The sequence below is a fragment of the Thermochaetoides thermophila genome (genome assembly GCF_000221225.1).
Source record: "Thermochaetoides thermophila DSM 1495 unplaced genomic scaffold scf7180000011821, whole genome shotgun sequence".
NCBI classification, from domain to species: Eukaryota; Fungi; Ascomycota; class Sordariomycetes; order Sordariales; family Chaetomiaceae; genus Thermochaetoides; species Thermochaetoides thermophila.
Genome location: NW_006383037.1, coordinates 481,628 through 503,327, shown reverse-complemented (window position 1 = coordinate 503,327; position 21,700 = coordinate 481,628). Strand labels below are relative to the sequence as shown.

Below are 21,700 nucleotides of genomic sequence, written 5' to 3'. Positions count from 1 at the left end.
TTCTTAAAAACGCCCAATCCCCTTGATACCCCTCACCACTCACAATGGCCCCCACCGTGCTTCACCTGCGCAGCGAGACCAAGCCTCTCGAGCACCGCTCTGCCCTCACGCCGCACACGGCCGCCGAGCTGATTAAGGCTGGCTATGTGGTCAACGTCGAGCGCTCGCCCGAGCGCATCTTTGACGACGCCGAATTCGAGGCCGTCGGCTGCACCCTCGTCCCCGAGGGCAGCTGGCCCGATGCCCCGGAGGACCACATTATTATTGGTCTGAAGGAGCTGGAGGAGAAGGACTGTAAGTTTTTCTACTCTGCTCAGTCTTCCTGATATCGAGCACTACTGACACAATTGATAGTCCCCCTCAAGCACGTCCACGTCCAGTTCGCCCACTGCTGTATGTGACCCCCCTCAAGCCTACCATCAGGTGATCCTCTTCACCTCAAATTCCGACATTAACCGCCCCCTAAACAGACAAGCAGCAAGCCGGCTGGGAGAAGGTCCTGGCCCGCTTCCCCCGCGGCGGTGGAACCCTTCTGGATCTCGAGTTCCTGGTTGACGAGCGCGGTCGTCGTGTTGCTGTACGTTATTCCCTCCCACCCCCTCCCCCCTTTCTTAAACCCTCTCTCCCTCTGCAAGCCAACCCCTGAATTAACTAACCTCGTCAAAAAAAAGGCCTTCGGCTTCCACGCCGGCTTCGCCGGCGCCGCCCTCGCCCTCGAGGCCTGGGCCTGGCAGCAGAGTCATCCGGAGGAGCCCTTCCCCGGCGTGGAGAGTTACCCGAACGAGGAGGCTCTCGTGGCTGACGTGAAGAAGGCGTTGGAGGAGGGCACGGCCAAGGCGGGTCGTCAGCCAAAGGTCATTGTAATTGGCGCGCTGGGTCGCTGTGGCTCGGGTGCTGTCGCTGCGCTGCGTAAGGCGGGCGTGCAGGAGGAGAACATTCTCAAGTGGGATATGGCTGAGACTGCTAAGGGCGGCCCGTTCAGTGCGTTTAAGCCATTATGGGTGTTGGTTGAGAGGGATTATGCTGACCCCGGAACAGAGGAGATCACCGATTGCGATATCTTCGTCAACTGCATCTACCTGACTAGCAAGATCCCCAACTTTGGTATGTTCCTTTTACCCCCCCCCCCTCCCCCTTTTCTCCCTTCTCCTCTTTTCTCACCCTCTCTTACCCCATAATTGAACTTTACTAATTAACAACTCCTCTTCCTTCACAGTGAACATGGAATCCCTCCAAGTCCCCGACCGCAAGCTTTCTGTGGTCTGCGACGTTTCTGCCGTACGTCCCCGCCTTCCCCCTCTCACCCCTAAACTTTAAAGCTGACCGTTGGCTAAGGACACCACCAACCCCTTCAACCCCGTCCCCATCTACTCCATCTCGACCACCTTCCGCAACCCGACTGTCCGCGTCCAGGGTCTCAAGCAAGGTCCTCCCGTGGACGTCATTTCCATCGACCACCTCCCCTCGCTGCTGCCGCGTGAGGCGTCAGAGCAGTTTAGCCGTATGTCTCCACCTTCCCCCGCCCCCCAACCCAACAACCAAATTTTCCTATCCCTTTCAAAAACACCATCCTCTGTACACTCAAAGTTCCTCTCCTCTGGTCCTCCACCACGTATCCCTTCTCTTTTCGGCTTCCCCCGATCTCTAGAGACAGTAACTGACAAAGAGCGTGTAGGCGACCTCCTCCCCTCTCTCCTGACCCTTAACAACTGGCGCAACGAGCCCGTTTGGGCCCGCGCATACAAGCTCTTCCAAGAGAAGGTTGCCACGCTGCCCGAGGATGCGCTCAAGAACTAGATTCCGAGCAAATGGCTTGATTTCTCCTTCCCCTTCTCCCCTTAAAATGGGATCGAGGGGTTCAAGAAAATTATCTGGGACGTTTGATGCCAGATGTGAAAAAATACATGACTACTAGGTTGGGTGGCAGTTTGTTTGTTTGATATTATGCTGGAATGGCATAGAATCCTTTTTAAAGACGGGCCTAACATGTCATATGTGTGTGATAGACAAAAATGAAATGGAAAGGCAAAAAACGGTGGCAAATTTGTTATTGATTGAGGAGCTCATCTCCGATCCAAGCACCTTGAAATCGTGTGTGACAACGGACACAAGACCCCTCCCTATCCGAGGTGATGCCTTCGATATGGGATAGCAGAAACACCCAAGAAGCGGACGGTATAGAGAATCTCTACAGACGTCTTTTACTGTATGACAAAGTAGTCATCATATCACCTATCATTTAAGACTTGCGGACGGACAGTTGCGCTTTATTGCCCGACTACCCGAACGATAGCATAGCATAGCATCTTCCATATATAAAAATCAGAAGACGCACGCAAATAGGTAACATCGACATCAACCAACCCAAATCCACGCCGCCCAACTCCAGTGTCTCTGTGTGATATAATAGTAAAAACCCCTTTTTGTCGCGCAACCAAGTCCCTTTTTGTCATCACATTTTATTCGTTTTTTTTAAGTTCGTTCCCTTTTGTGATACTGGCTTTTTTCTTTTTTTATAAAAAAAAACCCTCCGTTACTCTTTGAACCAGCTCAAGCATAGAGCTTCTTCTCATACGACTCCATATTGACACCACCCTCCAGCTGCGCACTGGCAGTGCGGAGCTCAAACCGCACAGTACCGTCGGCAACCTTCTGGTGAAGCTCGGTGAGGCTGGTGATGCCGCAGTCCTGCATGGAGTGCTTGAGGCCGGCAATGAGGTAAGGGACGAACTTGGTGACGGAGCTGCGATAATTTAGTCAGCATGAGTAACTCGATAGCAAAAGACGAGAAGAAAAGGTGGATTGCTTACCCCCTGTGCGCAACAGCGCCAGAGACACCCTGGGCAACGAGGACGCTGTCACCCTCGGAGAAATAGCGAGCAGTGCCAGCGTTGCTCTTCTGAGCATCCTTGCCGCCGCCGGCGGCCTTCTTGTCCTGCATGGCGTCGATACTGCCCATGCCACGGTAGGCCTTAACGAGCTTACCCTCGCGGGACACGAACGAAGTACCGGGAGACTCGGTGGTACCGGCCAGGAGACCGCCCATCATGACGGTCGAGGCGCCGAGGGCGAGACCCTTGACGATGTGGCCAACGTTCTGGATACCACCATCGGCGATGCAGGGGACGCCGAAGCGGGCGGCAAAAGTGCTGACCTGGAAGACGGCGGTGGCCTGGGGACGGCCAACAGCCATAACCTCCTGGGTAATGCAGGCGCTACCGCTGCCCATGCCGATGCGGAGACCATCGACACCGGCGGCAATGAGGGCGGCTGCCTGTTCCCGGGTAACGACGTTACCGCCGATGACCTCGAGGTGGGGGTATGTCTCCTTGATCCACTTGATCATCTCGATCTGGTAGATGCTGTTGCCCTGACTGCTGTCCAGGACGACGATATCGAGACCAGCCTCAACGAGGAGAGCAAGGCGGTCCTTATCGGCGGGACGAGTGCCAATGGCGGCAGCGCAGAGGAGCTGCTTGGAGTCGGGCTTCTTAGAAGCCAGGGGGAAGTGGAGGTTCTTGGTCAAATCGGAGCGCGAGATCATCGAGACGAGGTTTCCCTCAGCATCGACGATAGGCAGCTTGCCCTTCTTGGACTGAGCCAGGATTTTGTTGGCCTCCTTGAGAGTGACGCCGGCAGGGGCAGTGATCAGGTCAGTGACCATGACCTCGCTGACCGGCTTGTCAAGATCTTCCTCGAACTGGATATCCCGGTTGGTGACAATGCCCAGGAGCTTGGAGCCAAGCTTGCCGGTCTCTGTGGCACAACCGTTAGCAAATTAGTCAAGACACAAATGCAACGATCAATTGTCATAATTGTAAGAGCACTCATGATTTTCAGTGATTTAAGTCCCCATGACGCATAGGTCGATTCGGTGGAACGAAAGTTATGATTTTATAGGTTTTAATCATCGTGCGAGGAGGTAGAAAAGGGGGGGGGGGGAAGTGAAAAGAAGGGGAATTGAGGGTTACATAGCAACGTACCTGTCACAGGGAAGCCACCAAAGCCCCACTTCTCCTTCAGCGCCTTAGTCTCACCAACAGTAGTGGTGGGCGAGATGACGACAGGGTCGAGGATGAAGCCGTTCTCATAGCGCTTCACCTTCCTGACCATGTCGGCCTGGGCCTCGGGCGTGCAGTTGTGATGGATGACGCCCAGACCGCCCTGAAGAGCCATGTGAATGGCCATCTCGTGCTCCGTGACGGTGTCCATGGGCGACGAGACGAACGGCGTCTTCAGGGTGATCTTCTTGGTGATGGGCGAGTCTAGAGTGACCGCCGAGGCGGGGAAGCCAATGTAGCCGGGAAGCAGGAGGAAGTCATTGTAGGTGAGACCGCCGTGCTTCCGGGTGTCCATCAGCTCGTAGACGCTGAGGCCATCACGGGTCTCGTACTCCTTGAGATACTCTTCCGCCTTCCGGTAGTCGAGGATCTCAGGGTCATTGTGGGGGTTGAGGAAACCCTTCGCGGTGGCCATTTTTTTTTTTTTTTGCTAATTTGCGATTGGGAACGATGGATGAGAAATGTGCTAAAAAGGGCGGCCTGAAGAAGAAATAGCGACTGTTGGTGGGCTGGGATAAGAGTACGAGGGGGGAGACAGCGACGATGATGACCCTTTGACAAGCTCGGCCGACTGTTCCCCCCCAAGAAAAGAGAAAGGGAGAAGTTTCAGAGTTTGCCTCTGAAATTTTTTATGCCTGCGACGGCGGCCGATTGCGGGGCAGCGCAGAAACGGAAGGCGGTGAGAGGGCTCGTGCGGAAGCCCCGCCAAAAATGCAGAAATCGGTGGTTTTGCATTCCCGTGACCGATCGGCTGCTACATCCCCCTGCAGCACGGGCCAAGCAATCAAGCCGGTGGCAGGGGTAGTATCTGGCCCCACTCATCCCAAGTGGATGCCCCACAAATCAGGCTTCCGCACTGTCTTGAATGGCGGGGGCGTGTCCGCCAGCGAGCAGCAGCAAGAGCAGCAGCTGGGAGTGGGGAGTGGCACAGAGGGCGTGGTTGCTGGGGCGGCACAAGCTGCGTGTAAACAAGGAGCCGTTCTTTGACTGGGCGGCAGCCGGGCCGGCGGGGGGGGGGGGGACGCTCACGGCAATCCCAACCACCTGAGATTTGGCTTCCAACCACTCAAGTGCCGGCCCACTTCCTCGTCGCTCCCAGGTCACTCGCTCCCAATTTTTCGTCTTTCGCTGCGACCCGATGCAATGCGGCCTATGGCTTGGGCAGACGGGGAGTAAAAGAGAGCTTGAGATTGGACATCATCGATCGCATCGCCCTGGAGTCGTGAGTTCACTGAGTAGCCTATTTTCTGGCATTTCGTCTTTTTTGTTCTTCACTCACTTGCACTACTTGCGTCACCATCATCGACATCCAGGTCCCAACCTCGCTTTGGGGCTTTTAGCTCTGGCGGCGCTGCGGGCTGGCGTTTGCAGGGAATTCCAGAACCGGAGCGTTTGCAATCAAGCATCCGATCCATTGTCGTGATTTGACCCTTCATTTTTTTTTCCCCTAATTCCCTGACTTTGACCTGGATCGGATCCTTTATCGATGGTCCTCGTCCTCCCTGAATTGACTCGACTCGAGCATTGTTGCCCATCCGTCCTCGTCCCAAGAGCGAGGTTGTCCTTCTTTCGAAATCTTCCCGACTTCCTGCCTATACTGCCCCGCAGCGCGGTCTAAAACACTCAGTCTCAAGAGTCTCCCGTCACCTCACTCGTCTCGACTGGGCCTATTTTGTTTTTATTTGATTTATTTTTCTTTTATTTTTCGATCTGATGTTTGCGCCCGTACCGTAACCGTGTGACCGACGTCGGCACCCGTGCTGGTAACACCCCACCTAAAACAGAAAAAACAAAACAGCCCCTCGAAAATATGGCTTCCTCCTATCGGCCGCATCCTCTGCGGCAGTCCCAAACTGCCGAATACCCCGTGCATCGACAGGCTTCGACGGTCTCGACAGCATCGTCCTCATCCTCAGCATACTCATCTCATTCTCACAGCTCCTCGTCGACTAGCTACGAACTCGGCCGCTCCTCCATGACTTCCTCGCCCTCTAGCATATACTCCTCCTCTGGCTACGGTGCCTACCCTGGCCACAAGCGCGGCCGGAGCGAGGTTACATCATCATCGCTTCGCCATCCTACCTCAACACTCACCTCATCACAGACCTACTCTTCCATCTCCCAAACGTCAACTCGGCCGGCCGAAAACATCTACCAGACGGCGCGCCAGTCGCTCCGACCCCTCCCTCAGACCCCGCGGCCAACGACCCCTCCTCGAGCTCCCATTCGCCATGACCGAGGCCACAGCGTTGACATCGGCAAGCTCTCATTGACCGACTATGGACGGAACACCTCTCCTGCGCCTGATACGCCGCCTACCCCTCCTCATCATCACTCTCCTTCGCCCCATCTCCGTCCCAAGTCGATGCTCCTGACGCGCGCCGACTCTGTGGTTCGACGAGCCAGTGACGCAGGAAGCCCGCCGCCATTGACCCATACCCACACGACGTCCCTGACGACGCCAGAGCTCGAGAAGCTGTCCAAGTCTTCGACGAACCAGCTACGGACGCTGTCAAAATTGGCCCAGGATGGCGCAGATGAGTTCGCTATCATACCAGCGGCCGAGGTCACGGGTCTTCGCGGTCGGCGGAGGTTGCAGAGGACTAACCGAGCCAACAATCGGCGCGCGTATGGCTGGGAGGGGCGCAACTGGATGGACAAGCAGCGCCAGTTCCTGCAGGCGTACGAGTACCTTTGCCACATCGGCGAGGCCAAGGAGTGGATCGAGGACGTGATCCAGAAGGCCATCCCTCCTATTATAGAGCTGGAAGAGGCGCTAAGAGACGGTGTCACGCTGGCCGAGGTCGTCGAAGCGCTCAACCCGCACCGTCGGTACAAGATATTCCGGCATCCTAAGCTGCAGTACCGGCATTCGGACAATATCGCCATCTTCTTCAACTACCTCGACGAAGTGCAGTTGCCCGAACTGTTCCGCTTCGAGCTGATAGACCTGTATGAGAAGAAAAACATCCCCAAGGTCATCTACTGCATCCACGCGCTCAGCTGGCTGCTCTACCGCAAAGGCATCGTCACATTCCGCATCGGCAATCTGGTCGGCCAGCTAGAGTTCGAGCACCACGAGCTGGAGGCTACACAAAAGGGTCTCGATAAGCTCGGAGCCAACGTGCCTAGCTTCGGCAATATGGGCGCCGACTTTGGCATCGAGGAACCCCCGGAACCGGAAGAAACAGAGGAAGAGCGCATCGAGCGAGAACTCGCCGAGCAAGAAGCCATCATCACCGACTTCCAGGCCCAGATCCGCGGCGCCATGTGCCGCGTCAAGCTCGGCCACATGATGCAGCACCTCTGGGACAACGAGGAGTGGCTGATCGACCTGCAGTCGCGCATCCGCGGCGATTTTGCCCGCCAGATCTACGGCTACCGCCTCGAGATGCGCCGGTTTGCCACCCACCTGCAGGCGGCTGCGCGCGGTTTCCTCGTACGTCGACGTCTCGCCATCGACGCCTGGGCGACCGACCTGCAGAGCGTCGCGCGCGGGTTCCTCGTGCGCCGCCGCCAGCGCCGCACGAAGCAGATCGCCAAGCACGTCGAGAAGGACATCCTCAAGCTGCAGAGCCTGCTGCGCGCGACGAAAGTGCGCAGCGAAGTCCAGGAGAAGCGCGCCCAGCTCGAGATGGCCGCCGGCCCGATCCGCCACATCCAGGCCAAGATGCGAGGGTTTCTCGTCCGCCAGAAGATGCTGGCGCAGGAGCAGGAGGTTCAGCAGACGACCGCGCCGGCGGTTGCTAGTCTGCAGGCTGCGGTGCGCGGGTTCCTGCAGAGGAAGAAGCTCGATGCCGAGAAGGCGGAGCTGCGGCTTGGGACGCCGGCTATTACGGAGCTGCAGGCGGGTATTCGCGCGGCGCTGCTGAGGAAGAAGATCGGCGAGCAGCAGGAGGAGCTGGAGGACCTGACCCCGGTGTGGACGGCATTGCAGGCCGCTGCCCGGGGTAAGCTGGCTAGGGGCAAGGTGCGAGGCGTGCAGGCTGAGCTGCGGCAGCATGTGCCGGATTTGGGGAAGCTGCAGGCTGCTATCCGAGCTGCGGCGGTGAGGAGGGAGATTTCGGATAAGCTGGACTGTCTCGCGGAGTGTGAGGAGGAGATTGTTGCGCTGCAGGCGAATATCAGAGGCATGTTGGAGAGGAATCGGATCTCGAACCTGCTGGATGCCCTGGAGGCCGAGGAGCCGGCGATTGTGCAGCTGCAAGCGCATATTCGGGGTGCGATGCATCGGCAGAAGGAGTCGGCTTTCTTGGACGAGCTGGCGTCTCACGAGGAGGAAATTGAGCAGCTGCAGGCTCTGGCTAGGGCTGTGCTCACGAGAGTCCAGGTCGGCCGGATTCTGGATGAGTTGGATGAGTGCGAGCCCATCATCACCGAGCTCCAGGCCGCTGCCAAGGGCTACATTATCCGCGCTAGATTCGAGGACAAGCGGCGGCACTACCTGGAGAACATGCAGAAGGTGGTCAAGATCCAGAGCTTGGTGCGCGCCAAACTCCAGGGCCAGGCCTACAAGAGTCTTATCTCCGGCAAGAATCCGCCTGTCAACGCCGTCAAGAACTTCGTCCACTTGCTCAACGATAGTGACTTTGACTTCAACGAAGAGGTGGAGTTCGAGCGCCTGCGCAAGACGGTCGTGCAACAGGTCCGCCAGAACGAGATGCTCGAGCAGTACATCGACCAGCTCGACATCAAGATCGCGCTGCTCGTCAAGAACAAGATTACCCTGGACGAGGTCATCAAGCATCAGCATACACTGGGCGGCCATGCCAGCAGTCTGCTTGCGAATACCCCGATTGCTAGCACGAACCAGTTCGATCTCAAGGCGCTCAACAAGGGCTCCCGGCGCAAGCTCGAACTCTACCAGCAGCTGTTCTTCCTGCTGCAGACCCAGCCACAGTACCTGGCCCGTCTGTTCCGTCGCCTGCGCGAGGAGGGCACGCCTGAGAAGGAATGCAAGCGCATCGAGCATCTGATGATGGGGCTGTTCGGGTACGCCCAGAAGCGCAGAGAAGAGTACTACCTTCTCAAGTTACTAGGGCGCTCGATCCGCGAGGAGGTCGACGCCTGCTCCACGCTACACGACTACCTGCGCGGCAGCTTCTTCTGGATGCGGCTCTTCAACAGCTACACGCGCTCGCCCCGCGACCGCAAGTTCCTGCGCGACCTGATGGGCCCGCTGATCCGCGACAACATCATCGATGATCCGGAACTGGACCTGGAGAGCGACCCCATGCAGATCTACCGGTCGCTGATCAACAATGAGGAGCTGAGGACGGGTCGTCCCAGCCGCAGGCCCCTCGACATCCCCCGCGAGCTCGCCATCAAAGATCCGGAGACGAAGGCAGTCTTCATCGATCACCTGCGCGACCTGCGCGAGATTTGCGACCAGTTCTTGATCCTGCTGGAGGATCTCCTCCCGCGCATGCCGTACGGCCTGCGGTTTGTGTGCAGGCAAACGTTCGAGTCTCTCGCGCAGCGCTTCCCGAGGGAGGATCACGCCCGGTTGTTGCAGATCGTGAGCAACTGGCTGTGGCGGTTCTACCTCCAACCTGCCCTCACGGCGCCCGAGAATGTCGGCGTCATCGAGCGCCAGCTGAGCCCCCTGCAGAAGCGCAACCTAGGCGAGGTGGCCAAGGTGCTTGGGCAGATTGCCTCCGGCCGGCCCTTCGGCGGCGAAAACATCTACCTGCAGCCGCTCAACGCCTTCGTCGCCGAGTCCGTCGACCGCCTGACCCAGCTCACCGAGGCCATCATCTCGGTCGCCGACGCGGAAGCGACCTTCGACATCGACGAGTTCAACGACCTGTACGCGAAGAACAAGCCCACGCTGTACATCAAGATGAGCGACATCTTCGCCATCCACAATCTCGTCGCCTCGCAGCTGCCGGTCATCTCCCCGAATAGGGATGACATCATCCGCGAGATTGTCCACGACCTGGGGAGCGCCAAGCACAATGAGAGCGAGATGACCGCGGCCGGGTCGTCGGATATCCAGCTGTTCCTCACGCCGAAGCTGCAGAATCTCGAGGATCCCGACGCTGACGTGAAAGCCCTCTTCATGGAGACCAAGCGCTGCATCCTGTACATTATTCGTGTGCAGACGGGCGCGAATCTCATGGAGATCCTCGTGAAGCCGATCACGCCCGAGGATGAGAATAAGTGGCAGGCTGTCCTCAGGGAAGACTTTGCCAACGGCTCGAAGGGCGCCTACTCCGATGCGAACATGGATATCTCGACCATGTCGTACATGGAGCTGAAGAGGACCGCGCTGGAGAACGTCATGCGCCTGGAGCAGATGGGTCGGATCACGCGCAAGAATCATTACCAGGATATACTGAATGCGATCGCGCTCGATATTAGGACGAAGAGTCGCCGGCGCGTGCAGAGGCAGCGTGAGTTGGAAGGTGTAAGAATGACGCTGAGTAATTTACTCGAGAAGGCGAAGTATCTCGAACAGCAGCGCAAGAGTTATGATGATTATATCGAGCAGGCGATGTTGACGTTGCAGAATAAGAAGGGGTATGTTGTTTTTTTCTTTTTCTTTTTCTTTTTCTTTTTCTTTTTCTTTTTCTTTTTCTTTTCTTTTCTTTTCTTTTCTTTTCTTTTCTTCATCTATTTTACTTCCCTTTTGTCTCCTCCCCCACTCCCTTCCCCCTTTTTCCCCTTCTTTCCCCTCCTCTCCCCCCCCCCTTCTTCTCCCCTGCGTCCCCGGCTTTTCTTTTTCCTATTGTTTCGTGTTTTGTTGTTTGATGGTACTGATTTCCGTCCAACAGTAAGAAACGTTTCCTCCTTCCCTTCACGAAACAATACAATCACCAGCGCGAGCTCGAGCGCTCCGGCCGCGTCCCTAAATTCGGCTCCTACAAGTACAGCGCGCGCGCCCTATCCGACAAGGGCGTCCTCGTCTCCTGGCAGGGCGTGCCCGAGCGCGACTGGGGAAGTATCAACCTCACCATCTCGTGTGACGAGGTCGGCGTGTTCGTGTTGGAAGGGAGCAAGGGACATATTCAAATCCCCGGCGCGAGCGCGGTCGTGTCCATTGAGGACCTGTTGCAGGCGCAGTTTGAGACACGGCAGTTTATGAATCTTTTTGAGGGGGGCGCGCTGAAGTTGAATGTGAACTTGTTGTTGCATTTGGTGTATAAGAAGTTTTATAGGACGCAGTGAGCGTCTTTGAGGTGGTTGGAAGAAGGTTGAGTGGAAGAGTGTTTGTGTTTGTGTGTGTGTGTGTGTTTTTGGGGAGGGGGATTATAACATTTCTTTCAGCCAATTTTCCCCCCCCCCCCTCCCCCTTTCGTTCCATTTCCCGACTGATGGTAGGCCTCACGAGCTTACCGCCGTCAAGGAAACTTCTCTTGGGTTCTCATTTTCTTTCCTTCCTCTGTGTAGGACGGCAGGCAGGCATAGTGGAACGGCATGGGCGGATGGTTGGACGGTCGGATGGATAGGCGGAGGATACCTCAGTGATTACCCCTTCTTCATGTTGTTACCCCAAGAAATGGATTGACGGAGGAATGAGTGACGATGATGGATCGATAAAGAAAGATGATAGTTGATTGATACCGCAAAGATGACGAAGGACGAGTATGACGGTTGAGGGTTGTTGGGTGGATGTATTGCGTTAGGACATACCATACCATACCATACCATACCTCTACATACCAATAACAAAAGCTGCTTCTTGTTTTGTTATCAAAAGAAAAAGAGAAAAAAAAAAAAGAACTGTTCGTGTTGGCTGTCTGTATGCTATCGTTGTGCGCACCTGGCCGCCGGTTGTGCTGGCCTCTGCTGGTGCTAAAAGTGGTGGTATGGAGAGGTAGGATGTAATACCGTCGGCACTGATACCATCCAAAAGAAAGATCGATGTTAGATTGTTCCTCCGTATAAGCATTATCCAGGAGAAAAGAGATTAAATCCTGGCTCTCAACGTTGCGTGACACTGGATTGGTTGCCTTTCCAAACGAGTCCTGATGACCGCCCAGCAACTCTTTAAGGGTGTCTCACAACCTCTCACTATACGCATAAGCAATTTCTCTCCCTAAATAATCCAAATCAATTCCATTTTTATATACCTATATACCTCTCCCCTCCCAGCATTACTCCTTTCAATATCATACCCGAAACTAACCCCATCTTCTTTTTGAGATCCCGACTCCCTAACCCCGATATATCCAGACCATATCCCTCTGTGTACCGTATCCAAAACAAAAACAAAAGTTATCCAAAAAAAAGTTCTAGCTCAACACCTCTGACTAATCCATCACAGTGGAGACCGCAGCCCATGAAATTCCTCAAAAACTCACTTAGACTCCCCATTCACCTCCCCCTCCCCACCCAAAGTCCCATAACCCTTTCGCTTCCTCGTCTCCCTCCTCCTCTCGCTCTCACTTCCCGATTCCGACTCCTCATCCACCGAATCAATCACCGCCACATCCTCATCCAAATCCTCCTCTCGCAACAGACTCTGCCTTTCCTCCTCTTCTTCCCTCGAAACATTTCTCGCCCCCCTGGAAGGCCCCTCCCCCTCAACGATAAATATCGTCGGAATAATCCCCACTAACCCAATCCCCCCCAACATCCACCACGGCGCGATTCCATAGCCCTTCCCGACGCCCCAGCTAAAGACGATGCCTGTTAGGGCAGGGCCGAACGCGCGGCCGAGGCCAGAAAAGGTGGTGGCGAAGCCGTTGAGGGTGCCCAGGATGCGTAAAGATGTGGCAGAGTTGGTGAGCAGGATGGTGGTACAGGGGAAGCCTACTATGACGACGAAGCCTTTGGCGAGGAGTAGGGCGAGTAGGAAGGCGTAGCGCGCGTGGGCTGTGGGGAGGAGGGCTGTGTAAGGAGTGAGAAAGTAGATTATTGGGAAGATTACGCCTGAAAGGGGGGGGGTTAGTCGGGTTGACCACAACAACAACAACAACAACAACAACAAAAAAGAGGAAGGGGAAGGGGGGAGGAAGGCGGAAGGCGGGAAAAAAAAAAAAAAAGAGTGAGAGAGTACGTACACGCTGCGCGATAGACATTCAGCACGCCAAAACGGGCGCAGAGCTTCGGAAAAAGGAAGAACTGCACCAGGCCGCAGGCCACGCCGTAGATGGTAAAGAGCGTGCCGATTTTATCGGAGCTGAGGCCGAAGCCGCCAATAAACTTAAACGGGAGCTTGATATGGGCTTCCTCAGGTGGCAGGCGGGGGTAGTTCAGGAAGACCGGAAGGACCTGGTCGTAGGCGACGGAGTGAAAGGCCAGGATGGTGTAGCAGAGGAGGTTGAGGCTCGTCTGGGGAGTGAAAATCTCCTTAATGGTGACTGGCTGCTCTTCGATAGGGGTAGCTGGCTCGGTGGTCGACACGGGCGACTGCGGAACGAGGGGGGCTGATGCCTCGTCGTCGACAAAGGAGAGGCGTCTGTGGTGCTGTTGGCTCTTACGCCTGGCACGAAAGGGACGTGTGAGCTTCTCGCCCAACACGAGGCCCCAGTCGCGGTGGTGGCGTTTGCTGTGGAGGGTTTCCTGGAAAAAGGTCAGCTATTGACAGCCGTGTCTTGTGTCATATGTGGGAGAAAGCCTACCTTCAAGAACAGCAAGCCGGTCATGAAAGAGATGAAGAACACGCAGCAGGCCATGAGGTTCGGCAGCAAGAACGGGAAGCGCTTGAACAGCTCGATCCGGCCAAACACGTTGGGGTACTGCTCGGCCGGACGAGCAAAGAAGCCGCCAAAGGCAGGCCCAAACACAGAACCGATACTCCAAACCAGAGGCATGAGCGAGAAGGCCTTGGGCTGGAGCTCCTTTTCAGGCACCATTTCGGCGACCATGGTACGAATGATCCCGACTGCATCAAGTCAGCATTGAACTCCCCTCCTTATGCTCTTCGAAACTCACCATTCCCATTCCCGCCCCCCATGATCGCCCTAACGGTAATCGCCATCGGCAAGCTGGTCGCCATGCCCCAGATCAAAAAGCACGTCATGGTACTAGCCAGCCCAACCAAGATAGTCGGCTTGCGGCCGAATTTGTCGGATGCACGGCCCCAGAAGACGGCGGTCAGGCTCTGCGAGATGGAGAAGATTGCGCCAGTCAGGCCAGCCCAGCGAGCGACCTCGTCCTTTTCGACGCCAAAGCTCGCTATCATCTCGGGCAGGTAGGGGAAGACGGAGGTAAGTGCCAGGGGTTCGGCGAAGCGAGCGACGGCTGTGAGCTGTTGTTAGCAGGGCTGGCTTATTATGCATTGGGGTTGCGTGTAACCCTGAAGTTGTCGGATCTGAGGTTCAAGACAAAATCACCATCTTTGAATATTTGAGACAGAGGGCGTAGTCTCAAACCTCACTTGTGTATTAAGATTTCCGTTAGAACTCACCCAGAATAGCCAGCTGTTGCACAGGCAATTTAGGCCCATTTTTTGTCCGATTAGCCATGGTGACAGCGAGTTACTGGCGGATATGCATGCAACTGGCTGCTGGCCGTCCAAGACTTTTTTTTTTTTAAGTGTACGAGTAGGTAACAAAACTGCCTTCAGTGGAGGAGAGCGGGTGGCTCCAGCACACTGGAACACTAGGAGAGTGGTGATTGGAAGACGTAGCAGTGAGGGGGAGGGCGGCTATCTATGACGATGCGGGCCGCTCCCGGGGCGCTGACATAGGATAGGAATGCTGAGAAATGAAAATATAAGAGGAAAATAGGAATTGACGGACAGATATACTGGTAGGTAATGCAAATATTTTAGGTCAGACCTCAGACCTCACCCCAGGCCGGAGTTAACGGAGAAGAGGCGAGAGAAGAGACGCGATAATAATAATCATAAAAGTTAAGTGAAAAAGCGGCGAGGTCCACGAACTCGATACTGAATGACACACACACACACACACACGGACACAGGCACAGCAGGAACGCTCCCTCAGGCTGGACCCTGTCAGGCAGAGACTGCCGGTGGGGCACAGAAGCGCGCCTGCCGTTCGCCGTCGCCGTACATCGGATATGGAGCCGGCCAGACCTTTCACTTTTATGAGTCACGATTGGCTGGACTCCAAGAATCTAGTGGGACTCGTCGGGTGTGGGACCGATCAACGGTGCAGCACATGGCGGGGCAAACCCGAGGTGTGCATGGCTGTGTGCTGTGGGCTGTGGTGAAGCGGGCCCGGTCGTCGAGACTGTCGCGATCAGGGTTGCCACTAAACCAGCAAGTCACGGCTTTGTAAGGGCCCGTGCTGCACTGCACGTGCCTTGTTTATAAGAGGGATTCGGGGAGAGGGAAGGCTATGATCATGAAGAGCGGAGTCAAGAAGGGAAAAAAAAAAAAAAAGAGAGAGGAAGTTCTCACTTCTCGGTGAAGAGCATTCTGCAGGGACTCTAAATGATTCACCATGCTTACACGGTACATTAGCCTTCATGGTGAAGTCAGGGATGGGAATGGGAACGGTGACCATCGAGCGGCTGCGAGTAGCACTAGCGCGTCCAGGGGAGACAGGCTGCATGAAGGTGATGCAAAAAGAAGAAGCCCATGCCTCTGGTCTCGCCTTGCTGTCTCAGCGATTGCTGTCATCATTCTGGCTCGGGCGGGTTCCTCGGGCAAGATACCTGAGTTCCGTATTTTCTGTGCCGCGAGTAGCGGCAGCGTTGCACTTCACCATCTAGGGGCTTGGTGTCGTGATAATGGGACTCCCAAATTTTCTGTCCCTAGCTTACCTTGAGTTCTAACTCAGGGAAAGCTTACAGATTTTAAGCTTTTATAAAAATCAATTGATCTCAAAAAGATGCCAATTCTCTTTGTTGACATTGACAGCAAACGCTTCCCCCTTCCCCCTCTACCCCCCCCCCAAAAAAAAAAAAAAAACCTAGGTCAGATCAACCTGCGGCTGCTCTTCTGTCTGCGCCCTTCACGGCATACAGCAGCCGTCTAGCCGATTATGGCAGCTCTTAAACACGCGGCAGCTCCCGCTGTTGCGTCAGCACCCCACGCCATGACCGCTTCAACTTTTGTCGTAACAGGTTGCCATCTCTTCAACCTCGCTCGGGAGTGCTTATCCGGCGGAGTTGTTTAGGATTTGAGCTGCTGCTGAACGTTGAACAGAGCCTAGATTCATTGTGATAGGAGGAAGTTGATGTGATTACGACTTAAATTGTTAAGTTCTCACTGAGAAGCTCCTTGAGCCAGTGCTTTCTCACTTACGTCATCGAACCCTTCTCTAAGCTTACCCAAGGACCTAGCACGACCACCATCATCCAAGGGACCTAACCGTGTCACTATCGAACTGCATTATCAAAACAATTAACAAGTCTAGTCCATACTCGTCTAAATGATATCCTCACCTTCATAATGCCAACCAAAAACAAAATCTCTCCTGAAGAGGAGCACACGCCGCTCCTCCCTTCCGTCCCAGTGGCGACCCGCCCTCCCCGGTTGACTCCCTCGAATGCCATAATCCGGCGCTTCTGCACCACAGCCCTCGCCTCAATCCTCACCTGGTTCTTCCTTGCCTTCCTGATTGACCTCATCATCTTCCACGACCACTCGGATCTCTTCCCCTATCCCCCGCACGACAAACAGCCCCCTCCCTGCCCCTGGCCCTCGACTGGTTGCGGTAGCAGGAGGGGTTTGGGGTTAAAAGAGTTGGAGAAGATTTTAATTGAGACGCCTTCCGGCACAAAAGCAGAAGAATGGAGCCGGTATTACACCTCTGGCGTACACGTCGCGGGGAGGAATTACTCTCAGGCGGAGTGGACTGGGCAGAAGTGGGAGGAGTGGGGGGTTGTGTCAGAGATTATTCCCTACGAAGTCTATCTCAATTACCCCGTGGAACATCGACTTGCTCTGCTCAACCGCAAGGATGACCACGACGACGACGACGACGGGGAGAAGGAGCAGGCTAAGAAAGGGGAGGAGGGTAGCTGGAAGGTAGCCTATGAGGCTTCCTTAGAGGAAGACATCCTTACCTCCGACCCAACAACCAACCTCTCTTCTCGCGTGCCAACCTTCCACGGGTACTCTGCCTCGGGCAACGTCACGGCTCCCGTAGTGTACGTGAATTATGGGAGTTATCAGGACTTTGAGGACCTCCAGCGCGCAAATATCTCGTTGGAAGGCAAGATCGCGATTGCGCGGTACGGGGGTATCTTCAGGGGGTTAAAGGTCAAGCGGGCCCAGGAGCTGGGTATGGTGGGCGTGTTGTTGTATAGTGACCCCGGGGATGATGGGAATATGACTGAGGTGAATGGGCATGAGGCTTATCCGGAGGGACCGGCACGGCAGCCGAGTAGTGTGCAGAGGGGGAGCGTACAGTTTTTGAGTTTTGCGGCGGGAGATCCGTAAGTTTTTTTATTATTATTATAATTTGTAATTTTTCCTTTTTTTTTTCGTATCCCCTTTTCTGTCCCCCTTCTCCGTTCTGCAATCCCTCTCCTCCTTACCCTGAGTGAATAACTAACTGAAGTGATAATAGAACAACCCCCGGCTATCCCTCCAAACCTGGTGTCCCCCGCCAACCAGTCCACACCGCAATCCCCTCCATCCCCTCCATCCCTATCTCCTACCAGGACGCTCTTCCGATCCTCAAAGCGCTGAACGGCCACGGCCCCAAGGCCGATACTTTCAACAAGTATTGGACCCGCAACCTCGGTCTCAAGCACAAGGGCGTGGAGTATAACGTCGGCCCGACGCCAGATGATGTGGTCGTGAACTTGTATAACAAGCAGGAGTATGTCACGACACCAATTTGGAACGTCATTGGAATAGTGAATGGGACGTTATTGGACGAGATTATTGGTAAGTTTCCCTTACCGTCGAGAAGTGTTGAGAGGATGTGAGAGAAAGAAAGAAAGAGAGAGAGAGAGAGAGAGAAAATGTGAAGGGGCTGACGAATATATAGTGGTCGGGAATCATCGCGATGCGTGGGTTGCTGGAGGAGCAGGCGACCCAAACAGCGGCTCGGCAGTGCTGAATGAGGTTGTAAGAGCCTTTGGGGAGGCACTGAAGGCCGGATGGAAGCCGTTGAGGACAATTGTCTTTGCCAGCTGGGATGGTGAGGAGTATGGGCTGGTTGGGTCGACTGAATGGGTGGAAGAGTACTTGCCTTGGTTGACGCATGCCAGTGTGGCATATATCGTGAGTCTCATTTCTGTTTCCAGCTCAAGGCCACTCCCGTCCACTCCCGTTATATTTACAGGATTTACTTTCAAGCCCTTGAGATGATGGTTGGTTACTGACTCTAACAGAACATCGACACCGCCGTAACGGGCACACACCTCAAGCCCTCCGCGGCCCCTCTCCTATTCTCCCTGTTGCACAACGTCACCCATCTGATCCCCTCTCCAGCTCATGATGGTAACCAAACCATCAACAGCATCTGGGACAAGAAAATCCGCACCATGGGCTCCGGCTCCGACTTTGTGGCCTTCCAAGACCACGCAGGCATCCCCTCGCTGCACATCGGCTTCGACCCAGCCGAGAACGACCCCGTTTACCACTACCACAGCAACTACGACAGCTTCCACTGGATGAAGACATTCGGCGATCCGGAGTGGAAATACCACCGCGCGATGGCGCAGTTGGTGGGCGTCGTGACGGGGCATTTGGCCAGTAAGGGGGTGATACCGTTCAAAGCCGAAGACTACGCCTCAGCTTTAAAAGACTACGTTAAGAAAGTCGAGGTCCGACTGGAGGAGGTCCTCTCCCCCTCCAACGTCACCCTCCTCTCCGAGACGGACCTCCTCGACAACGAGATTTACTTCCCCCTGCGCGCCTCCCTTTCCCCCTCCCCCAACTCCTCCTTCGAAAATGACCCCTCCATCCAAAAATTAAAACACTCCCTCCGCTCGCTGCGCCACTCTTTAGCCCACTTCACCCACACCGCAGAGTCCCTCGATCACCAAGCCGCCCACCTCTCCTCTCTCTTAGAATACCCCCCTCCGTGGTGGAACTTCCCCGCCCGCCTGCGCTTCCACCACACCCTCAAGTCCCTCCACAAAATAAACCGCAAATACAAACTCCTCGAACGCAGTTTCCTGTACCGCCCAGGACTAGACGGAAGGAGGTGGTTCAAGCACGTCGTTTTCGCGCCTGGCTTATGGACGGGCTATGCAGGGGAAGTGTTCCCGAGTCTGATGGAGAGTATTCAGCGGGGGGACTGGGAGAATGCAAGGCGGTGGGTTGGCATTGTGGAGGGACGGGTGAAGAAGGCTACTAAGAGGTTGAGGAAGTAAGGTACTGGTATGTATGTGTGTATTTATATATGTATGTATGTATGTGTGTGTGTGTGTGTGTATGCGTATGCTCATAGTCAAAAAGTACCTTGCTCTTGATACGTCATCAAGCCAGTAACGAGCAATGAATTGGATTGAAGGCGGGTACGGGCATCCAATTGTAACAGACTATCCATTAACGCACTTCGTAAGTAGTACACCAATCATCCCCCTATCTCAAAACTGACACATTACGGCGGTATCCAATCGCAGAGTCATTGCTATATATCGTAACAAAACCCCTAACCTATAATTCCTCTTCCTGCTCTATCCATCATTCAAACTCCTCCTCCACTACCCCTCAATGAAACTTTTCATCACCCGGCAGCTCCGCTCCTGGCCCCATAGGCCCATGCTCCGGACTAGGTAGCTCCTGACGTCCGTCAATGCCCGGGAAGTGAGCCGGAGCAGGCCGAGGCTGAACCTGCGGAGGGAACCCCTGGTACTGCTGCGGCTGCTTTTCGGGCGAGGGGCTCGGTACAGGGTTAGGGGCAGCCACCTGCGCATGAGCCTGCACGGGAGCAACCGTCTGCGGAGCTGGAGTGCCCACAGGGGAGGGAACCCAAGAAGCATGAGGGTTGGATGGATGCTGCTGCGGCTGCTGCGGCTGCTGTGGCGGCTGCTGCTGCTGCTGCTGCTGCTGCTGCTGCTGTTGTTGTTGTTGTTGTTGCGGAGGGAAAGGCTGGTAGGGCGGCAGGGACTGAGAGATCGGCTGGAACGGCGGCTGAAGAGCCGGCTGGAAGGCCGGTTGAGGCTGCAGGACGAATTGAGGTTGAGGTTGGGAGTAGGCGGGAGGTTTCTCGCTGACCACGGGGGCAGCAAGAGCCACAACGGGTACAGCAATGCTGGCCGGGGCAGTCGGCGCCTGGCCCGGAATGGCGTGTAGACCAGCTTTGCGGTGCCGATGCAAGGCAATGGAATGTATGACGAGGGTCGCAACGTGCAGCGCGCTGAGGGGTGTTAGTCGTCTACTCCCGATGATCTGTTGTCCCATAAGGGGGGGGGGGGGAAAAACTCACAATTCCACACCACCAACGGCAGAACCAGCGGCTTGGGAACCGAGCCTGAACAGAGTCAGTCAAGTGCTTGCCAATGAACACATTATCGAACATACCATGCACTACCCTCGTCGCTCACGCTAAAGTATTTAAACTGATCATACCAATAGGCGGCTTCGGATGCCAGGAGAGCAAACCCGACCAACCACATGACGACGAAAAAGATGTCGACACTCAAGATGGCCCAGTAGTTGAAGAGGAAGGGAACACCGAACCAGCTGATGAGGTGGTAGATGCTGGTCACGATGCTCAAGACAGCCTGCAGTCGTTAATTATCTTCTCGTCACTACGATAGTCAGTCAGGCATGCTTACCACCGAAAGCGCCAGGCTAGTTTTTGGCCGACCGTCATACACCGTGTGGTCCATATAGTACCCGATCGCGTATGCCGTCAGCCCAAGGACGATGAAGGCAAATGCGAACTGGATGATGCGCAGAACAATGTAAGCACTGGGGTAAAGCGGGATGTGCTCCCGGCCCGGCTTGCGCTGGGCATTGTACTGCGTAACGGTCATGGCCGCGTGCTCTACCTCTCACTCCCCCTCTACGTTATTATAAAAAAGTTCGAGGAGAAGAAGAGTGTGTTGACAAGTGATGAGGATCGTTGCGAACCGGGACGCGATATCCCGCCAGAAGAAAAAAGCAGAAATGGGACTGAGGCAGAGCACACGCAAACGTTAAGAAGTCAAACCGCAGGCTCGCTCGTCCCCGGGGCACCCTTCCTTTTCAACGTCCTCCCATTACCTGGTCGCCTGGTCGGCCGGGTGCAGTATCTGCAGCAAGCGCTGCGCACAACCATGCTAGCACCATGTTACCGCAAGGCAGCCTGCCTTCTCGGCGCTCACGACGATTCGTCGACCAAGAGGTGCAGCTGAAGGTGCAGCGGCCGACTATTGGATCGTTGACTGAACCCTGCCGTTCCCTTCCGGGGAAGCATTGCGCTCTTCCTGTTTGTACCCTAACATGGTCTGGTGCTTTGGCTTGAGCAGTTTGGATTGGCCCCATGCTCGCATGTCAAGCATGCAGCGGTGGGCGGGGTTGGTGATAAGAACTAGGGCTGAAGTGGTGGCTGAAGTGGTGGTGATGGTTCTTGGGCCACCTCACAGCCCACAAAGATGGGGTGACATCGGCCACCGGTGGTGATGCTAGACGGCGGTTTGATCGGGAAACCGAGAGGGAAGACACTGAGAAGAGAGCCTGACCGCATGGTTCTTGTCCGTTAACTTCTTAAGCCTTGTGCACAGTTCTGAGGTTGTCTGTACAGTTGGGATGATGGTGGCTAGAGAGAGAGAGAGAGAGAGAGAGAGAGAGAGAGAGAGAGAGAGAGAGAGAGACGACGACGTACGTA

At 55.3% G+C, this 21,700-nt stretch overlaps 6 protein-coding genes across 6 annotated transcripts; 3 read left to right on the top strand and 3 right to left on the bottom strand.

Moving 5' to 3' along the window:
* Positions 1-44: 44 nt before the first annotated feature.
* CTHT_0060440 (saccharopine dehydrogenase-like protein) lies at positions 45-1,797 on the top strand (the record flags this gene model as incomplete). The annotated part of the gene is made up of 7 exons (XM_006696298.1): positions 45-294; positions 355-393; positions 471-577; positions 672-1,104; positions 1,217-1,278; positions 1,336-1,501; positions 1,676-1,797. The coding sequence occupies 7 exons, from the start codon at positions 45-47 to the stop codon at positions 1,795-1,797; spliced, it is 1,179 nt and encodes a 392-aa protein (XP_006696361.1).
* A 753-nt stretch (positions 1,798-2,550) lies between these two features.
* On the bottom strand, positions 2,551-4,476 carry CTHT_0060430 (inosine-5'-monophosphate dehydrogenase-like protein; the record flags this gene model as incomplete). Its single annotated transcript, XM_006696297.1, has 3 exons — positions 2,551-2,743; positions 2,811-3,756; positions 3,984-4,476. 3 exons carry the CDS (start codon positions 4,474-4,476, stop codon positions 2,551-2,553), a joined length of 1,632 nt encoding a protein of 543 aa, XP_006696360.1.
* A 1,395-nt stretch (positions 4,477-5,871) lies between these two features.
* On the top strand, positions 5,872-11,231 carry CTHT_0060420 (ras GTPase activator-like protein; the record flags this gene model as incomplete). The annotated part of the gene is made up of 2 exons (XM_006696296.1): positions 5,872-10,583; positions 10,838-11,231. 2 exons carry the CDS (start codon positions 5,872-5,874, stop codon positions 11,229-11,231), a joined length of 5,106 nt encoding a protein of 1,701 aa, XP_006696359.1.
* Positions 11,232-12,363: 1,132 nt separating this feature from the next.
* Positions 12,364-14,476, bottom strand: CTHT_0060410 (uncharacterized protein; the record flags this gene model as incomplete). The annotated part of the gene is made up of 5 exons (XM_006696295.1): positions 12,364-12,938; positions 13,070-13,571; positions 13,631-13,893; positions 13,944-14,252; positions 14,419-14,476. The coding sequence occupies 5 exons, from the start codon at positions 14,474-14,476 to the stop codon at positions 12,364-12,366; spliced, it is 1,707 nt and encodes a 568-aa protein (XP_006696358.1).
* A 1,898-nt stretch (positions 14,477-16,374) lies between these two features.
* Positions 16,375-19,256, top strand: CTHT_0060400 (exopeptidase-like protein; the record flags this gene model as incomplete). Its single annotated transcript, XM_006696294.1, has 4 exons — positions 16,375-17,363; positions 17,498-17,820; positions 17,924-18,159; positions 18,270-19,256. 4 exons carry the CDS (start codon positions 16,375-16,377, stop codon positions 19,254-19,256), a joined length of 2,535 nt encoding a protein of 844 aa, XP_006696357.1.
* A 340-nt stretch (positions 19,257-19,596) lies between these two features.
* CTHT_0060390 (uncharacterized protein) lies at positions 19,597-20,867 on the bottom strand (the record flags this gene model as incomplete). Its single annotated transcript, XM_006696293.1, has 4 exons — positions 19,597-20,245; positions 20,315-20,359; positions 20,410-20,612; positions 20,667-20,867. 4 exons carry the CDS (start codon positions 20,865-20,867, stop codon positions 19,597-19,599), a joined length of 1,098 nt encoding a protein of 365 aa, XP_006696356.1.
* Between the last annotated feature and the right edge of the window lie 833 nt (positions 20,868-21,700).